The sequence below is a fragment of the Thamnophis elegans genome, chromosome 9, assembly GCF_009769535.1.
Source record: "Thamnophis elegans isolate rThaEle1 chromosome 9, rThaEle1.pri, whole genome shotgun sequence".
NCBI lineage: Eukaryota > Metazoa > Chordata > Lepidosauria > Squamata > Colubridae > Thamnophis > Thamnophis elegans.
In genome coordinates, this window is record NC_045549.1 from 32,961,866 (window position 1) to 32,982,701 (window position 20,836).

Here is a 20,836-nt window from a genome sequence, read left to right on the forward strand (position 1 = left end):
TACAATCAGTGGTCCTGTGGGGGGTAATTTATCAGAAGATTTTTCACTACCCCCCCCCCCCCGAGATCCCAATACTCCTTTGGTATTTTTTCCTCCCCTTCGATTCTCTCCTGCCCCCTGGCTGCCAATGTGGGGCTAGTAGCAGCAGAATCTGGAGTCTCAACCTTCCGTTCAGGGGGTATGTCTGTGTGAACTCGTAACCAACCCCTTCTCCAATTAATGCGAGGATTCCATTTACGAAGCTAGGGGAGTCCCACAATAAGGGGCCGGTCCATGCCAGGTGCCACAATAAAAGTTAGACGCGAAAGCTAATAATATAATGCATAATTCATTCCCCTCCCCTTGGCATCCCTAAGCACAGTCCAATCATATTGCCCCCCAAATGTCAGGTGTGAGATAACTTCAAAAGGCATCACCAGGATGGAATGCTGGACCGTTGCTGGACCGTTGGCCTTGGCAGGAAACTCCCTTCCTCCACATGCGGAGTAAGGTGGTCAGTTCAGCATCTAGAAACTTCCTCCAGCACAGCAATGATTCCCCTCCCAAATACCATGCCCCCCCTCCCCGTTTCAATGGCAGCAGCAAAGCAGAGGCTGACAGTTCTATTCATTGTCCACAGTGACTGCTTTTTAAACACAGCTATTATACTTTAGGCAATGTAAAATGTTCTTCCCGCATACTTTGTTCTGGGAGATTTGTTGTCAACTTATGGAATGACCGCTTTGCTGTTTTACCACATAAAAATAGCAATTAAAGCTTTTGACAAATTGAATATCTTGTTTTATAATATATTTAAAAATGGGACATAAAATAGTTCCATTTCATAATTTACTACATTTTGAAGGTTAATGTCTATCCCAACACTTTGCCTAAGTTTATTTTTTGGGAGATAGAATGAAAATGACTTTATTTTAATTGGAAGTACAAAACATATATATTGCAATAAATACAGTGCATTAAAGTTTCATTTCTATCTATTGCTATGGGCTTTTTTAAACAATTGGATATTTTATAAATGAGTCAGAATATAGTTAGGACAAATCAGGCAGTAATAAGGCATAGGATGACTATTGCTGCCTCTGTTAAAGATATGTTGATCAATCCCTGTTAATATCTCACCAGATGGCAGCATCTGGCTAACTCTGGGTGTAGTAGCTAAGTTGTATTGGATTGATTGGTTCTTGAATAAATTACCAGCCAATTCTAGGGTTATAAACAAGATTGGGATGTTAATGTGTACAAATATAGAAAGTTAGTATGGTGTAGTAGTGATGATGGCCTAGAAATGAAAAGATTTGAATTCTAGATGTGCCCCAGGCATAAAAACCTGGGGTAACTTTGGGCCATTCATTCTTTTAGTGCAGCCCAAGATAGTTGTGGAGAAAATAGGAGGCAGTTGAGTATTAGTATGCTTACTGCCTTGAGTTATAAAGGTAGTCTTTGATTTACAAACACAATTAAGCTCCATATTTGTCACTAAGGAAGACATTTGTTAAGTGAATTTTGCCCCATTTTATGATCTTTTTGTCAGAGTTAAGTGAATCACTGCAATTGTTAAGTTAGTAACATGGTTGTTAAGTGAATGGCTTCCTCATTGACTTAGTTTGCCGGAAGGTAGCAAAAGAGGATCACATGACTATGGGACACTGCAACTATCATAAATACGAATCTTTTGCCAGGCATCCAAATTTTTATCAAATGACATGAGGATGCTGCAAAGCTTGTGTTACAAATCAGTCACTTTTTTTAGTGCCATTGTAACTTTGAACAGTCACTAAATGAACTGTGGTAAGTCGAAGACTAGCTGTATATTAAAGGCAGGATGAAAATCCAATAATAGCCTCAAAGCTACAGTATATTTATAACATAGCTAGGAAAACTGTGTTGTTGTTTGCATGTAGTCATCAGAAATTAAACTTCTTTAAATTTTGTTGTTAAACAAGTCAGTCCAGGGTTGGATTAAGGCCAACTAATGCTCTAATCAGAGCCCAACTACAGTGCTTTGTGATGGAAGGAAAACTCTCACACCATGAGATGCAAACAAATATGATACCTTGCAGTAGTGGGTTGTCAATTTTTTTACTACCGGTTTGGGCGTGTGTGTGACACTTCTGCGCATGTGCAAAAGTGTCTGGGCTCATGGGTGGAGCCTCCCTTCACCGCTACTACCAGTTCAGCTGATCTGGGCCGAACCAGCAGCAATCCATCTTTGATACCTTGCCAACATTTCCAAACCGAACTTAATAGTTAATCATTCACCATGCCAAAGAAAACATTTTTTAAAACAATGCGGATTGTTTAACATGGAAAATAAAGACAATTACAAAAAGAAAAGATTAAAGTTAAGTATGGCAGTGAAAGAATTAAGGTCATGATAGCCAGAGGGAAAAATCTCTTCCCTTATTTTGCTACTGGTTAATCCAGGATTGAGTTGCTATATATTTACAGAACATGCTAAAGCACATCAAGCAAACTGCACTTTCATTTGATACGGTGCATAAAATGTGGGAGATCTGATGTTGCTATATTTTTAGTAATTATTGTTTGTGATTTTGCTACAGCATTCCCAAACCTTTATTAAGAGTATTCATCCTGACTAAATAGCATATCAGATGTTCACATCAGATTCCGAAGAAAAAGAGAGAGAGAAAAATAGATGAAAAGTGTCTTTGAAATTTATGAGAGATTGGTTGTATTTTTCTCATTCTCTTCTCCTTTGCTATGAAATATTCACAATGCTGCTGTTATAGATTAGTTCTCTCTAGCTTATCTGCGACCTCAGACAGCATTAACAGTGATCAGAGGGAGAAACTGCATTCCAAAACACTAGAGAGCACCAAGTTGAAAAAAGGCCGTTTTATACAAAAGTATACAAAAGCCTTTGTAGAGAAATGAAACTTTCTCTAAGTTTTATTACTCAAAAGTTCTGACATTTTTTTTAACCTTTCAATGAGACCTAAATACTGTTGCTTGAAGTTACTGCCTTGTGCTGCCATGATGGAGTCAGCTCCTTGAAGTCATCCCAATAAGTCCTTCCCAGAATGAAGAGAATGTATTGTCAAGCCGGCCTCCCTCAGCAACCAAGAAAGAAATCACTTAACTCCATTTGCAGAATTAAGAGTACTTTTACTGGTTATGAAAAGATAGCAGCTAAGCAAAGCAAGGCCTGATATAAATATTTGTCCAACCCCCTCCCCCCGTAACCCCCATCCCATTGTCCAATCTGCAAATCCCTTATGTTCATGTGGGTTTCATCTGCAAGGAGCATCATCAGGTTGGTATGCAGGACGGTTGGCCTTGACCAACTCTAAACACCAGTCTTCAGCATGCACAGTAGATGGTGAGAACAAAACTCCTTTTTAACAATCTCTCCTGTACCAAATCTTCCCCTCCCAAATACCAGGGCCCTCCCTCTCCGTTTCAATGGCAGCCGAAAGCAAATAGCAAAGCAGAGGCTGATAGTATCTTTTGAAGAATTGAGCTTTTCCAGTCTGAAAGCCAGAGACAAAGGTGCAAGGCAATCTCATACTTCTAAAATAGCAAGCTGAGATCAATTCTAAATCACATGTCATCAGAAAAACAAGCCAGCATTGATTAGCAGAATTGAGAATCCAGATGCAAAAGCCAGGGGTGACAAAAACTCTTAAGATATGTGTTTTGCTATATAAAATCTGCTAGCCAATTTTACCAACATGCTTTTTGTTAGTCCCTGCAATTAGATTAAACAGGTGTGTCAAGGTGGTGTAAATTATGTCATTACATTATTTGACAAGTGAAAATGTTGAGGAAGGCTCTGTGGGAAGCAGCCCACAGTGAGTGAGTGCATAATATGTACACAGCCAGTTAACCCAATACAGGTAGTCCTTGACTTATAGCAGTTCATTTAGAGACTGTTTAAAGTTACAATGGAACTGAAAAAAGTGACTACCATTTTTCAGTTATAATCTTTGTGGCATCCCCATTATCCATGTGATCACCTTTTGCAACCTTTTGACAAGCAAAGTCAATGGGGAAGCCAGATTCACTTAACAACTGAGTTAGTAACTTAATAACTGCCAGGGATTCACTTAACAACAGTGGCTAGAAAGGTCGTAAAATGGGACAAAACTCAACAACATTGGGCTGAACTGTGGTCGTAAACCAAGGATTATCAATACACTTCACTGAAATGTGAGAATACAGTACATGAAAGATGAATTTAGGCACATCTCTAGGCTGCTAAATCCCGATGATCACTAAATGCAGCTAAGATGCAAGGGGGGAAAATCTTCCAGTGGCCGCCCAAATTTTGCACAACCTTAGAGAAAGAGAGTATAGAAATATAAGAAAATCCTTGCCAAAAGAGCCGAAGAAGAAAAGTATCGATTCTCTACCATTACTAAACTGAACCGACCTCCTGCCCTTCCTCTATACTATAGCAACCGGGGAAGAGAAACTGACGGTCTTTTCACATTCAATTTCTCAACCCGTAGCACAATATTATTATTAATATTAGCTGCCCTAGTCCGGCAGCGGCGGCGTTTCTTTATGCACTGAGAGCGCCCGTGCCCGCTCAGCGAAAGCGCTTCAGGTGCGTGAGCATGTGCAGAAACGGGGACGGAGGCCCGGAGTCGCGTAATTCTCTCGGCAGCGCGGCGGGTGAATGAGGCAAGCAAAAAGGCCAGCCGGCCCGCCCGCTGTGTCGCACGGGCCCAGCTCCCTCCCCAGTGTCTCCTCCCCCGCGTTGGGCGGCTGCTACTCTTCGCCACTGCTGTTCGCCAGGAACCCTCCCTCGTCTTTTCCATCCCCGCCCGGAGCTGCTTCTCTCCCGGCGGTTGCTACCGGCTGTTTGCCTCCCGCCGCCGCTCGGCCTGCTGCGAGAAGGCGACGCTTCCCTTTGACACATAAACAAGGTAAGGAGAGGGCAGGCGGAGCAGGGGAGGGGCTCCCTCGCGGCGGCGCCCCGGTCCGCGCTGTCGGAGGCGATACCGAGCCTTCGGGCCCAGAGAGAAATGGCAGCGGCTCTCGGGGACTGAAGCCGGCCTTGGCAGCGACGGCAGAGAAAGGCGAGTCCCCCCCCTCCTCCCCGCTTAGTTTGGTCCCCCTTTCCGCCCGGCCCGTGAATGAGGGGGGGGGGGAGATTCCGTTAACAGGAATCGCCGCGGGGAAGAAGAGCCGATCTCCGCCTGAACCCCTGCCCCGCTTCCCTCTCCGTCCGTTGGCGAGCGTGTGATCCGGGCGACCGGAGCGGCCGGGAGAGGTTGGTCCTCAGCTAGGCGGTCCCACGGGGCTTGTATATCTGTGTGGGGGGAGGGGTGTTAAATCTCAGACAGGGAGGTTGGGGCGGGGGGGGATCTAGCTTTCCTTTTATTAATCGGTTTACACGAGTGCTGGTGTGTGTATGTTCGTTAAGGGGAGCGATTAAGGGAGAGTGACATCAATTGCCTCTGGAAAAAGTGCCCCCCCCGTTCCGCCGAACTGTAATTTTCCTTCTCAGTTAAACGATTGTGCAACTTGTACACAAGAATGTGGTATGTGTGTAGTGAAGGAAGGACGGGGACGGGCAGGAAATCTGATTGAGCTGGCTTCACCCAGCGAAGCTTTTGCCTGTCAGGTTTTTTTTTTGTTTGGGGTTTTGGAGTCTCTGCGCTCCCCGCTTAATCGGAGTATTATACCAAATTTGCAAAGAATGAAGGAGGAAAAGAAGAGCTTGAAGGAATCGTCCTCCAGCCGCAAAAGGGGAATCTTTAAAATATCTTCGCTTCCCCTCCCCCCCTGCACCCCACCCCGGAGTAGGCTTGGCTTTGTTGATCGTCTTGGAAGGGGAAGAAGTGCAAGTGGAGCCCTCGTCGCCGGAAATGAAGCCGCTTCGGCCGGTCTCCCTGTCAATTGGGATGACATTACTTGCCTCCTACTCTCCCTCCACCCCCTCCTCCTCCAAACCTTTACTTTCGATTTCTCGTATTATTTCCCGGATGAGCATTGCATACGCACGTATTGGGGAAAGCCTTGCTTAGACCGTCTTGGTAGTTGTGACAGGGCTCCCCCTCCCCTCCCCGTTAGATTGCCAAAACAACAACAACGGAACCATTGAATATGCCTGGCCTAGTAATATTTGCGACGTTTTACAAGTCAGGTTACACAAGAAAGTTGTAACTGCATCCCGATCAATTTTCTCTTTACTGCTGGCTGGCTCCGTATGACTGTTGTTTTTAGTCCTGATTGTTTGGAATATAACAAAACAGAATGGGATGATGACCCTTCTAACAGCACTGGTAAAAAAAAAAAAAATGGAAAAAAAATGAACCAGCGGCTGAGGGGGTTTCCCTTTTACATTTATTTTGCATGTTAATTAGATAGCCTACCTTCTTTATAGAAGCTCAAGGCACTTGCATGAAGATCTTCCTTCATCTTATCTCAACCAACAACCTTGTGAGGTGGTTTGGCCCAGAGAGGAGGAAGTTAGCTTGTATATCTTAGGCTGAGCTAGATTTGAGCCAGGGCCTCTCCAGTTCTAGTTGAAAATTTAAAACATTGACTATACTGGCCATTCTTTTGTTTGCATAATCTGTGCATTTGAAATATATTGCATCAGTGAAGCCAATTGTGACTGAACAGATACATAAAAAAAGCCATATATTCTTTGTTCTCAAAATATTAGCTATGAAGTATAATATAAAGTATTTATATTTGAATATTATATACATACGCATACATGTACATGTACACACACACACACACCACACACCACACACACACACGCATATATATATATATATATATATATATATATATATATATATATATATATATATTTATTAGATTTTTTACAACCCCTGGTAAGCCCCAATTATGGGAGGAAGCTAACTGCTTCCATCATCTGTCTATCGGCTCGTCACAGAGTCCATCACGACAGAAACCCAACATGTTTACTGTTGCCTTTGTTATATTTGTGTTTTTTTTAATTTGTGCTGATAAATAAATAAAGGGAGACTAGTATAGATCTATTTCAAGCTATTTAGCTCTCATCAGCTAGCCATACCCTTACTGGGATTTATCAGCACAAATAAAAAAAACATAATAAAAAACATTATATATATATATATATATATATATATATATATATATATATATATATATATATATATATATATATGAATTTTAAGATAATGGACTATAACTATGACTATGATGAGGAAAACTCAAGAAGTATAGAAGCGTTCTGGGTTTTAAGGTCAATTTTTCTCTTTCTACTCAACCTATTGACACAGTTATTATTAGGAAAACATTTGAAAAGTGAGTGTTATATTCCAAGTAAAACTGCATCTGCAGTTGGCTGATGGTGATTTGTCAATGCTGATGGTGTTCAAGTGGAGTTCCACATATTTGGGATTGTATCTAAGGCACCTGTTAGTAGTTGGTACTATTTTTGTTTATTTTAACCACAGTCACACTGTCATTCTATTTCTTTTTGCAGATCTGTGTGTTTTGTTATCTTCTCCAGCTTTTTCTTTTCTATTTTGCTGTCTCTGTGTACTACCATTTCCAGACTTTTCTCTTTCAGAATATTGACAGTTGTTAAATCTGGGGTGTTATGCAGCAGGTGCTTGTCTGTTGAATTATAAAGTTCCAGAGTACTTTAGCTTCTTCATTGTCTATTATTATTATGCTTTGCCCATTAATCAGCAGTTTTTAAACTGGATTTGGGCTTTTTATCCACCTATCAAATCTTTCCCAAAGACTTGGAATAGGCAGATGTTGTTTGATGGTATAAAAGTTATCATCACAAGATAAAATGCATTTGAGTGATGCTCCACATCACTCTATCTACGTTTGGGGATTACAACCAAGGTGCCTATTATTAGCGTTACCTACCTTTCTTTTGCCAAAGTACTTCCACTTCTATTTGCACATCTGTATTTTGTAATATCTCTGGTTCTTTCTCTTCTACTGTCTCCAGTTCTACCATATTTTTCAGTTCTCCATATGCAGGTCAAATTTTCCTTCTCATTTTTAGTGTCACTGTCTCATTTTTTTTAACATTGCTTCATTAATTTGAGTATAAAGTAGAAGAGTCAGTATAATTTCATATTGAACCATCCTGTCACATCTCTTGCTTATCTCACATCCTGTAACTTTTTCCTGTATGTTTAGGATAGCTATTTTTAGGGAAGCATTTCTTCTTAATCTAGCTCATGAGAATAGCTTTATTTGTTTTGTTAGCAATGTAGCATAAAGCATCTGATTTATGGCGAGGGACTTTTTGGAAATTTGAATCAGGGAAAAACCTGATTCTTATGAGAGTTATAAGTAACACTAAATTCAGTCACAGTCTTAAGGACATGACATTCAACGTAGTTTCATAGTTTTCACATTAAAAATACTGTAATATGTCTGCTTGATATTAAGCAAAGCATAAATCTGAAAGGGGCAAAGGTTTAATCTTTTTGGTTTAATAAGTGGATTCTGAATGTTCTTTAACTTTGAATGGATTGTATTTAGTTTTTATTTAGTTCTCATTATTTCAAACCACACATTTAGTGAAATGCAGTCTATGTATCATTTTATACGTTTCCCCCCGAAAATAAGACGGGTCCTATTTTCTTTTGACCCCCGAAATAAGCGCTTGATCTTATTTTTGGGAGGTTTTATTATTTTTGAGGTTGCAGGAGGCGGCATGTGTAGTCACCTCATGGCTACTGCTGTGTTGCAATATTTTTGGGGATAGCTTATTTTCGGGAGAGGGCTTATTTTATTTAGCACATGCGCTCCAAAAGCCTGATTGGGCTTATTATCCAGGGAGGTCTTATTTTCAGGGAAACAGGGTAGTACAGATAGTCCTCGACTTACAACAGTTCACTTAGTGATCTTTTGAAGTTTACAACAACACTGAAAAAAGTATGACCATTTTTCCACACTTATGACTGTTGCAACAGCCCCATGGCACATGATGTACATTTGGATGCTTGACAACTGATTCACATTTATCACTGTTGCAGTATCTGGGGTCATGTGATTACCTTTGCAACCTTCTGACAACGCAAAGTCAGTGTGAACAAGATTCACTTAACATCTGTGTTACTAATTTAACAACTGCAGTGATTCAATTAAAAATGTGACAAGAAAAATTGTAAAATGGGGCAAGACTCACTTAAACTAATTTCTCACTTGACAGCATAAATTTTGAAGCTCAATTTAGGTTATAAGTTGAGAACTACCTATAATACTTGTTATTAGACGCAGAAGAGAGTTGCTTTTATATAGATGTCTAACCATGACTTTCACTTGATGAACAGAAATTAACTTTGAAAACCCTATGCATCTATTTAAGTATCATGTTGTGGTTGGATCATTATTTGATCAGTCCTCCATCTGGGATTGTCACAGTGATCCACTAGGATGTCCAATTAGAGATAAATTAATTCACTTTTAATTTGGTAAAAACGGTTGAGAAATAATTGGAGCATTGATCTCCAGCAACTCCGGCTGAATCTGAGTGAACTTATCACAGAGTCAATTTGCAGACCTATGAGATAACCATAATGGTAGAAATCAATCCCTTTTTTTTTTAACCTTGACTGAATTAATTGAATCACATCCAGTTTGCTGTTCTGGATGGTAAGGGTGTTTCAGCAGTTAAATAAGTATAAGTATAATCTTTATTGTCATTGTACTTAAATACAATGAAATTGGTTAATAATCTCTGTTGGAGGAGATCATGAGTTAACCCTGCTGTTCTGTTCTTCCTATCCACATTACCAACAGTTTTAACTAAGTTCATTCATATGTCCTGTTTGGAGGGGGGGGGGGATTTAAGCAAAGATAAAATAGAATAAATATTAATGTCATTGTAATTCTGTATGGAAGAAAGCTTCATCTGTTGAATGCATTTTTGTTTTAAAGACATAGAAGTCCTGACATAGAAAAAGTGATTACTGAGTGTTTCCTTTTGCTGGCTATCTTCTTACCAGGGTATTGTGATTGTTGTTTGGCTGCTTTGGGGTAGCTAGTAATTGGGTACCAATGGGAACATTCCTCTGTTTGCCTGCATTCATTTTCACAACTATCTCTCTCCGTGCTGGCCACTAGTAATTGCTTAACTCAGATCATCCTCAAAAATACTTAAAAACCCTTGAGTCTGTCAATGGTGCAAGATTGGACTTCCTCCTTTTTCCCTGGAGTGATAATATTAATCTGATTTGAAGGCAGTTATGGATGCTCTTTATCTCTATATTGACATAATACATCTACTGTGCGTCCAAGATTTTAAGTATTGGATGGTAGGTGATTGAGATGGCTTTCAATATGTGTAAAGACAGATTTGAAAATAGTACTTTCTAGAAGTCTTTCCCTCTTTCTACTTTTCTCAACCTTCAAGTATATATTTTTCTGTTCTATCATCTGTTTAAAGTATGTGACTTTCTGCTTATGTTCACTGCCTTAAGAAAGCATACCGTACTCTTTATGTGGTCCTGGGATTAAATGGTTCTTTTTGTAGTCGTAGCACTCACAGCAATCAAACTGCAAATACCCATAATTGAAGGCATGTACCTTTTTTTAGGGTTTAGTTTCACAGGCATATTTATTAATGGGAGCGGCATTACTTTACCATTCTGATTTTCATTGTCCTTCAACTCTCTATGATTTTGTATAACTTATATTGCTTTCTTTCTTAGAGTGTCTATCATCTTCACTTTTTGGCTGTTGACTTTTAAGTTCATTGAGTGTGTGCAGGTCTGTTGATAATTCATTATCTTTTTCTTTTTAACATTAATTCAGATTTTTCACATCTAATTTTACTTGTGTAATGTGTTTTATAAATCTTTACTTGCAACTAACCAAATAGTGCTTGTCTGTCTATCTTAATTGTTACTATTTCTATTCTTATTTGATTTCAGCTGTCATATCTTTTCCTGTGTGGCTGTTCTTATAATGCATTATAGCAGAAGTTAAATATATATGGGAAGTTATATATATTTGTTTTACTTGCTTCACTATTCTGAAACATTCTATTTCTCTAAACTCATTTTCTGTAATTTATTTATAATATAATTTCCTCAAGAATAATCAGGATTTATGGCATATCATTACTATTAACATTGTATGTTCTACATTCTGGTGTAATCTACACAAACACTTTCTTGTAATCAATGAAGCAAAGGTGAAGCTGCTTCTTCTATTTTCTTGCTTTTTATTATCTATCTTATGATAGCCATCTGGTCTTATGTCCCTCTGTCATTTTATAAAACCTATCTCTTTAGTTGGTATTTTTCATATATGATTGTGTTAATATTTGCAAAAGCTTGAGCAAACCCTCGCTTGTGTGAAAATTAGTACAATGGTTCAATTAGTTCTACATTGTCTTTATCTCTTTTCTTCAGTTTAGGTATATTCACTGATCTTATTTCTAGATTCATATTAGCTAATATACAGCAGTCACCTCTCCTGCAGGCTTGTAACAATTCAATAGCTGGCATTTCATTTGTTCTAGATGCTTTCTTAAATGAAAGCTGATCTTTGTTTGTCACATCTCTGTGATTGATTGCTGAGTATATTCTCTTTATTAAAGTTTCTGTAATTATGCAGAATACTATTTCATTTCTTACTGAGATTTCCTTTTCTCCAATTTATTCTTTCTTGCTTGACCTTGGAAATTTTTATTCATTCAATGTACTGTACACCCTCTTTGTTCCTAGGGGGTTCCTCCTTCGACTTTCTGTGAAAATTAGGGATTTCACATCTCTACTAGAATGAGTCTTCGTTGACTATATTTGAAAAGTCTGTCATTTGTTTTTGATTGGTGTTTTCAGTTTTATTCTGAAATTATCCATCTGGTAACGTCCAGATGCCTTTTTTGAGGGAGAGGGTGGCACTGCCTGTCTTGAAGGAGGTAATGTTAAGCCCCCTTTTATAGAGGCCATCCTTTGACCCCACAATTTTAGACATTTTCCCTCAAACTCCAGTCTTTCTCTTTGCAGTCTGAGTTCAGACTGGATATAGTAGCACAACATTGGTTGTGCTATAGATGACTTCTGGAGGGCTTGGGATGGGGGTGCTGCAGCAATCCTGGCCTTCTGAGATCTCTCAGTGGCTTTGATACATTTGGCTATGGCATCCTTTTGAGATGGCTTTGGGGTTGAACATGTTTTGTGTTGTTCTCCTTTCTCTTGCTGGTTTTAGTCAGAGCTGGGGGAGAGGAAGGGGTTGGGCCTAGGTCCCCCTCAGGGATTGGGTCTCTTTCCTTTCTAAGGTAAAGATAAAGGAGTCCCTGTGGCTTTACTCTGTTAGTCGTAAGCCAACTTTAGGGGATGATACTCATCTCCATTTCTAGGCTGTTGAGCCAGCATATCTCCAGACTCAAGTGGCCAGCATGACAACATGCCGCAGAGAGAGCATGGGGCAAATAGAGTAGTGTTACCTTCCCACCAAAGTGGTATCTATTTATCTACTCATATCTGCATGCTTTTGAAATGCTACCAGTAGGTTAGCAGTTAAAACCCCCTTTTAAGTGTTACATAAGAATGCTGGGCAAGATCATTTGCTAGTATTCTGATGCTACTGTTATACATCTTCATCTTTGGTGGATGGGATGTGTCACAGTGCTGACTGAGTGCTAAGAGGTTGTGAAGGTCTGGATAGAGAGGAACCAACTTTGATTCAACCCTAGCGAGATAGATTGGCTTTAGGTTTTTGGTCTCCCAGGATCAGGTGATGGGCCATCTTTAATTCTGCATAGTGTGGATCTTGTTTTATAGGTGGTGGTAAGTTCTTTAGGTCCTTTATTATTGTCATATCATTTCCAGGTTATCTTGTGCTGCTGCTTTCTCTCTGTAAAGTAGTTCTGGAGTGCTCCTTGGATCATTGAGGAGTTCTGAGAAATGACATCAAGATGCCCAGAGTGACACTGGTGTAAGATAAAAAGTGAATATGATTGAACGCAAATTCAGCTCTACATCATGTTTATTGGACTGACATCTGTCCCCATTGTTTCTTCCCACTGGCTTCTATAACTTTTTTGCTAGGAATTTTGCAGACAAAATCTTATATGCTGGAATTAGATGCTGGTTGTGCGAATTTCAATAAGCTGCTAGGGCTGAACATTTAAACTCTGAGTTTATAGATGGACCTTCTGTCTTGTTCTTGTCTGTCAGACTAGATTGAGCTAGTTTGACAAATTACATTAGGGTACTTGGAGAGAAGAGTTGATGGTTTTGAAAGAGGAGATGGCATGCTACCTCTTGAAAATGCCACCATGGCCAGTCATTATGGACAACTGTTAACCATCCAGTTTTCCCTTTTTATGAAGAGAAAATACATTTCCCAAATCAGAAGAAATGATAGCTTTTCTTTATTATGTGTCAGTTATACCCTACTTCAAATATATTTACTTCTGGGCACTAAAAAGTATTTTATATAGGTAGGGTGAGAATAATTAGGGGAATTAGCACCTTTGTTCTACAAGAAGCAACTGAATAATTGGGGAATGTTGTGGAGAGATATGAGAGTACTCTAAAATACCTGAATTAATATCATAGACAAATAAGTACAATATGTTTTCTGTTGTTCCAGAGAGAAGAAATTGAAATGGATTGAAGTTGAAGGAGACAATATTTTTAAATATTAAATATTATTATGTGTAATTAATATTAAATATTAATTCATAGTGAAATTGGTTGACTTGTCTGGTAGCCAGTTTTCCTGTATCCAGTGTTAGGGTTAGGGTTAAACATCTGAAATCTTGACCTATTAATTACAAGCAGTTTATATGCTATCATTATATGAGTTAAAGTTTTCTGAATATTCTTTATTTTACTAGTTATATAGTGACCATTTCTTTTCCATGTTTGTAGTATTTAAGAAGCTAAATGATGCATGTTTAAATAATTAAAATTAGGAACTGTGTCAGATACTGTTAGACTCATTTAATAGGTAATATTTTGAGTTCTTCCAGTTAGTCAGTTTAAATAATCTATTCTTATTTTAGTTGTTGATGAGTAACAACAAATAGAAATTTATTTTTTTTCGCCATCTCTGTTTTGACTATGTGACATTTCCAGAGGCTTTCTGAAGAAACAGAGGTAAGCCATCAGGTGTCTTCTGATGACAGCTACCTAGCTACATCTATGGCAACTATTCAGTCAGATTCCCTCTTGTACAGAGAAAGTATCTGAAAACCTATTGTTTGTTTTCTGTTGATCCCTGGTAGAAAGGTACAGTGATGATTGCAAGACTAATTTTTTGAGTATGTATAACATATTTAAAGCTTATTATCTCTCCCTTAGCTTTTAGATCAATTTATATACAGTATAGCTGCTAGCCACTAAAGAGGTGTAAATATTATGTGCACAGATTGTTCCATGAACGGAACACTGTTTCAAGTGCATATTCAGATCAAAGATAGTGTTTGGTCCATTCTGAGTAGAAGACAATGGGAAACAGGCAAGACCATTGGGCATAGCTGAGTGGGAGGAAAAAGATAGGGTAGGAGCAATGAGGAAATGCAAGCAGCTAACAGGAAAGAAGATGGGGAGAGGATCAGTGGAACTTAGTGGGAATGCCACACTTGAATTCAAGCACAGGGAGGTAAGGGAAATAAGAGAGAGTTGGAAGATAGATAAGTTGGCATACAGGCTGTTATACAGGCTTGTCCTGTTTGTCAGAGAGGACAACCAGAAATACCAAAGGGATCCAGTTTCACTTTGTCCAGGTCATAAATTGCCTGTAATGGTCTAGGACTGTGATGGCAAACCTATGGCACGTGTGCTGGAAGTGGCACACAGAGCCATCTCTCCTGGAACATGAGCCATCGCCCGTTGCTCTTCTGGGTTCCAGCGCGCCGGCCAGCTGGTCTTCACGTGTGCATGTGTGCCAGAAACCAGAAGAGCAGCCACCCGGCACACCGGGAAGATGATCTTCTGGTTTCCAGCGCTTGCATGCACACCAGCTACCTGGTTTTTCCAGTTTCTGGTGCACATGCACGTGCAAAGACCAATAGTGTTTTCACAGACGATAGGAATTATTGTGAATGGTTGTAGCATTCTGTGAGAATGGCTGCTAACATCCTCAGGATCCCGTTGACCAATAGCATTTTACCAGTCACAGACATGGCAAAAGGAAGGCAGGAAATTTGTGTTTTTACTGGTGTTAACAACAGAAGCAACCATCTTTATAAGTGTTTGAAGAGTACATATTTTTAATATTACTATTCATGTACATGTATATGTTGTCTGTATCTGTGTTTCGCTGTGTGTGCATTGAAGTCTTGACTCGTCGCAACTGCTTGGGCATGTCCATTTATTTTCTTGGCAATATTTTCATAAATATTTTCTGAAAGAGAAAGAGTGTAATTGGCCACTGGCCTTGTAATGGGTTTGAACGAGAATTCACCAATCCTTTGTTGCTACTCAGTTTCCCAGGACAGATTTAAAACTTTTTCGTTATATGCATATATGTGTGAATTGTTATGTTCGGCACCCCAAAGTTATAGTTTCTACTGATGGGCTCAGAATATGATGGGGTTAATGATTGAATGCTTTATTATTTCCTTTATTTCTTGTATTTCATTATACAATTAATTATTTAATATTACAGTTGCGAGTAGAGAATTATTGTGACAGAAACTATGATTGAGCAACTTTAGCATTGTATATAATATATAGCTACAGAAAATGCTTGAGTTCATAACCAATGAATAGTAATATTTTTAAATTTATTTAAATATCTAGGTTATTTTTTGAATTCATCTTAGTTTATATAGTTAATTACTTTTGAATAGTAATATAATTTCTGAAAGTAATATTAAAAAGATTTTAAAGTAGCTGAAACTTTAAATAAGGTACATACTTTGGGGATGATGTGTAAACTTTAACAAACAGATGAGATGGCAAATCAATAATTTTTCAAATACGGATAGTCCTTATGTAGCTATTGCCTCAGTGACTCAGTGGCTAGAATGCAGTATTGCATGTTCATTCTGCTGACTGCCAGCAGTTTCATCCTCTTTGGCACAAGGATGACTCTAGCTTTCCATCCTTCCAAGCTTGGCAAAATTATTGTTAGGGGCAATATACTAACTCTGTAAACCACTTAGGACTGTAAAGCACTATGAAGCGATATATAAGTATAAGTGCTATTGCCTTGTTTAGTGACCTTTCAGAGAATGGTGATGAAAATGTAACTTATGACCATCCTCACTGTAACTTTCACAGATGTGTAAAGTGAAGGAAAGTTGAAGTAAGATTATAAGGACAGTTGTGGCTTCACTTAGTGATCACTTTTCTTAATCAAGTTCCATTTTCAGTTGTGGCCAGTTAACAAGGACTACTTGCAATGCAAATTACACCATTTGGTATTGCTCAATTTTAACGTAACCTTGTATACCTTTTAGAAACATTAGCATATAAAATACTGAATAACTAATGCTTATGTTTTCTCTCAGGATCTCTTATTCCAGTACTGAGAAGTTGAATTTTGGAAATATTCCCCCTGGCTTGTGGACCTCTTCATACTGTCAACATTGCGGTTCTTGAAAACATTGACTTATTTTGCTGTTAGCCTTGCAATACAACCAAGGAATGTACAATGACATCAGCAGTAGTTCACAATGGAAGCCCAAGCCTGGAATTTGACAGCAACGGAGTACAGATTCAAGGCAAGGTCAGAAAATAGAAGCCGTATGTTCTTCATGTAAATTCAAAATGTATTTTGGAAAGAAGATTAAAAAAAATCAAATGTATGGATAGTAGTAGTTAAGATATTGTGCTAGAACTGTGGGGCAGTCTACCCTCAGTCACGGGACAATTACTACTGTACCACTTAGTCCAGCTAATCTCACAAGCTTCCTTCTGCAGAGAAAAAAATAGAAGACAGAGCCAGAGTATGTTGCCTTGAATTTTCCGGGGGAGAGGTAGGATATAAATCTAAAAATAATTCAATGAAAAACCAAAAATCTCGAATAAATTTAATTATTTCACTGAAATTAAAGAATTCTCTCTTGGCCCAACCCACCTTACAGGGTGTTGTGGGGAAAAGAAGACAGGAATATGTTCACCAACAGGAGTTGACCAAAATGTATTTTTAAATAATAATATAAAAATATTAATAGTATAAATTTGAACCATGCTATTTTTTCTATTCTGATTATACTTTTACTAATGTACCAAGTCACTTCCAAGTTATGAAAATAAAATGCTAGTACATTTAAAATTATATGTTTTTCCAAGACTTGGTACACATCTGGTGAGAATTAATAATGCTTGCATGTTTTTTACACTGATGTATTTTCTCAAATTCATATCTTATATCTAGACAGATTTGTAAAACTATATTAATGACTAGCTTTACAAACAGAAAATACTGCTTGGATTAAGATGTTGATATTATACACATCTTTCTCACTGGGTTCTATAGGAGAATGAACCAGTTTCTGAATATCCAGCAGTGATTGTAGAGCCAGTACCATGCGCCAGAGTAGAACAAGGATATGCTGCACAAATTTTGTTTATGATGATGAAACTTACCTGCTACAAGATGTTGCAGAAGAACAAGAAATCGAGACTGAAACAGTGAAAACAGGTAGACCTTTAAATACTTTGCCACAAATGAAAGACTTATTTGGTCTGGTTAACATTTTAATTACAGATTAAAATCTGCCCTGTTCCATTTAATAGGAGCAATAAGTAAAAACAAAGTTCACTGTTATATATGATGCACCACATATCAGCTTAATTATTTCCTGTGTGATTTTTCAGTTTGTATTCCAAAATATAGATAGCTTCTGCTGAGATACTTGCTGTTTTTGTTTTAGTAATAGCATTTTGCAAAAACTAAATATATAGTCTATCCTAATTTATTTGGATGTAAAATTATGTTGGTGCTTTAACATGTAGTTACTTTGTATTCTTAGATAGTATGATAGGTAATATGAAATATTACCTTTTTAAAGCAATACACATAGTCCTTGCTTACAGCAGTTCATTTAGTGAATGTCCAAAGTTACAGTGGCACTGAAAATAGTGACTTATGACCATTTTTTGCACTTATGACCATTGCAGCATTCCAGTGGTCATGTGATTTACATTCAGATGCTTGGCAACTGACTCTTATTTATGATGGTTGCAGTGTTCAGGAGTCATTTTGCGACCTTCTCACAAACAAGTCAATGGAGAAGCCAAATTAATTTAACATTTTACTAATTTAACAACTGCAGAGATTCGTTTAACAAATGTGGCAAGAAAAGTCGTAAAATGGGACAAATTCACTTAACAAATTTTCCACTTAACAACATAAATTTGGGCTCAATTGTGATTGTAAGTTGACCACATTTGGGACCAGAATTTCTATTGTTAGCAAGGTGACTGTAAAGTGAGTCACACCCAGTTTTGCGAACTTTTTGCCACTGCAGTTGTTAAGTGAATTAAATGGTTGTTAAGCAAATCCAGATTCCCCATTGACTTTGCTTTGTCAGAAACCAGCTGAGAAGGTTGCAGATAGTGATCATGTGACCTCAGGATGCTGCAGCCATCATAAATCAGTGGTGGGTTGCAGGGCGGTACGTCCCGGTATGGGCGTACCGGAGTCTGCCTGGAGCACCGGATACCGTTCTGGTGCAGTGCTCCGGAGGGTCCACCTGTCTCCCTGAGCTCCTTACTGGTCTTTTAAGTCTTCAGTGCTTCTGCGCAGGGTGCATACAGCGCTTTGCACAACGCTCGGCTGAGCAGCTGGAGCATCGCAAAAGCGCTAAGATGCACGTGCGCATGTGCGTCCATATGGACGCTGCCAGGCCCATTCCTACCATACTGGTTTGAACAGGATCCGGAACCCACCACTGTCATAAATGTATGCCGGCTGCTGAAATTTTGACTGTGTTAGGGCTAGGGATTTTGTCATAAGACTGGGGATGCTGTGACAGTCATAAGTGCAAGCACCGGTCATAAATCACTATTTCAGTGTTATTGTAACTTAACAGTACTTAACGAATAGTTCAAGACTATGTGTGAGTCGTAGTCCTGCATTTTCATAAAGAAAAGCTGTAATTTCAAGATTTGTTATACCCCTTTATTTAGTTTTGCTCTGTGTAAGCAAACCTTAAAGGAAGGTATTAGTCAATTAATGTATTGCTTTAAAAATATCATTACTTCTTATGGTTCAAATAAATTATGATTAACTGAGGGTACATCTTGCAGGAAGTAATATATTATAGTTTATAGATGAATAGTAACTAGGTTCACATCGCATACTGAATTGTACGACACACTACAGTACTCAAAACAATCATATCATATGACAACAATACCTCAATTTAATATGGCTGAAGGTATCCTTTATATCCTTTATAACTGAAAAGATGTCAAATTACATCATTTACACAATTGTATCACTGGCATATCCATTTATAATCCTGATATAATGGACAAACCACCAGTTTAATGGATAATAGTCTTATTAATGGAGAAGTCTGAACAAAAAAAGTTTCCTTCGCTGAGGTCCATTAAACTGAGGTCTAATAAATTAAGGCTTTACGGTACATCACTGAGATGTGTACATGCATCTGTGAATTTGTTAACTTTAGCATGAATAGCTGGTGAAAGCACAAAACAAACCATTAAATAAACTGTAAACAGTTAAATAAACATTAAATATACTGTACAGGTAGTCCTTGATTTACAACCACAATTGAGCGAAAAAATTATGTTATTCAGTGAAACATTGATTAAATGAGTTTGCCCACTTATGACCTTACTTGCCACAGTTGTTAAGGTGAATCACGGCATTGTTAATTAGTAATCTGGTTGTTAAGTGAATCTGGCTTTCTCATTGGACTTTGCTGTCAGAAGGTCACAAAAGATGATCACATGACTTTGGGACATAGCAATGGTCAAAAATACAAACCAGTTGCCAAGTGTCCGAATTTTGATCACATGATCCTAGGGATATTGCAAGGTTGTAACTTTTAAAAACAGTCATAAGTCACATTTTTTTCAGTGCCATTGTAACTTTGAATGATCACTAAACAAACTGTTTGTGAGTCAAGGATTACTGTATAATTTAACAGAATAATGTCAGGTTTTGTTGCAAATATTGCAATTATTTTACATTAGTTAGATCAATTTGGTAGCTATGCAATGCTAAGCTGATATAAAAATTCAGATTTAACAGATGTTTACAGTATGGCTGCAACTTGACTTGTGACCACAATTGAGCCCAAATTTCCATTGCTAAGCAAAACATTTGTTAAGTGATTTTTGCCCCCATTTTATGCCCTTATGCTAGAGGTATATTGTTAGAGTTATTAAGTGAGTCACTGCAGTTGTTAAGGTTGCTAACATGATTGTTAAGTGAATCTGGCTTCCCCATTGACTTTGCTTATCGAAGATTGCAAAAGGTGATCACATGATTCCGAGTCACCTGCAATCGTATCATAAATACATGCCAGTTGCCAAGCATCCGAATTTGATCACATGATCATGGGGATGCTGCAATGGTTGTTAAGTATGAAAAACTGTCATAAGTCACTTTTTTAGTGTAATTGTAACTTTGAGCAATCACTAAGCAAATGGTTGTAAGTCAAGGATTATCTGTAACTACCCCCGCCCCCCCACCCCATGGCATGTTAAATTGAGGCTGTACTGAATTTTATGCAGAAGAAAGCTATAATGCAATTTATGGAAATTTATTTTTTGTGATTTTAGTTAAGATATATGAAGAGATTTATAAGAAGTTTGTCTGGCTTGTAAAGCAAATATTGTGATTTAATATGGTATTATCTATATGGACATTAATGGGATCTGTGCTAATGTAATATATATATTAAAAAGTTTCCTTTAAGGGCTAGCAACTCAGGGGGTAATATAAAAAA

General features: G+C 38.2%; 1 protein-coding gene across 1 annotated transcript in view; it reads left to right on the forward strand.

Moving 5' to 3' along the window:
* The first annotated feature begins 4,593 nt into the window (after positions 1-4,593).
* The window catches only part of ELF2 (E74 like ETS transcription factor 2), a 52,009-nt gene continuing 35,766 nt past the window's right edge, over positions 4,594-20,836 (forward strand). The window contains 4 exon segments of the mRNA XM_032223761.1: positions 4,594-4,892; positions 16,418-16,635; positions 17,389-17,470; positions 17,473-17,553. Coding sequence (XP_032079652.1) covers positions 16,561-16,635; positions 17,389-17,470; positions 17,473-17,553 — 238 coding nt within the window. The 5' untranslated portion in view covers positions 4,594-4,892; positions 16,418-16,560.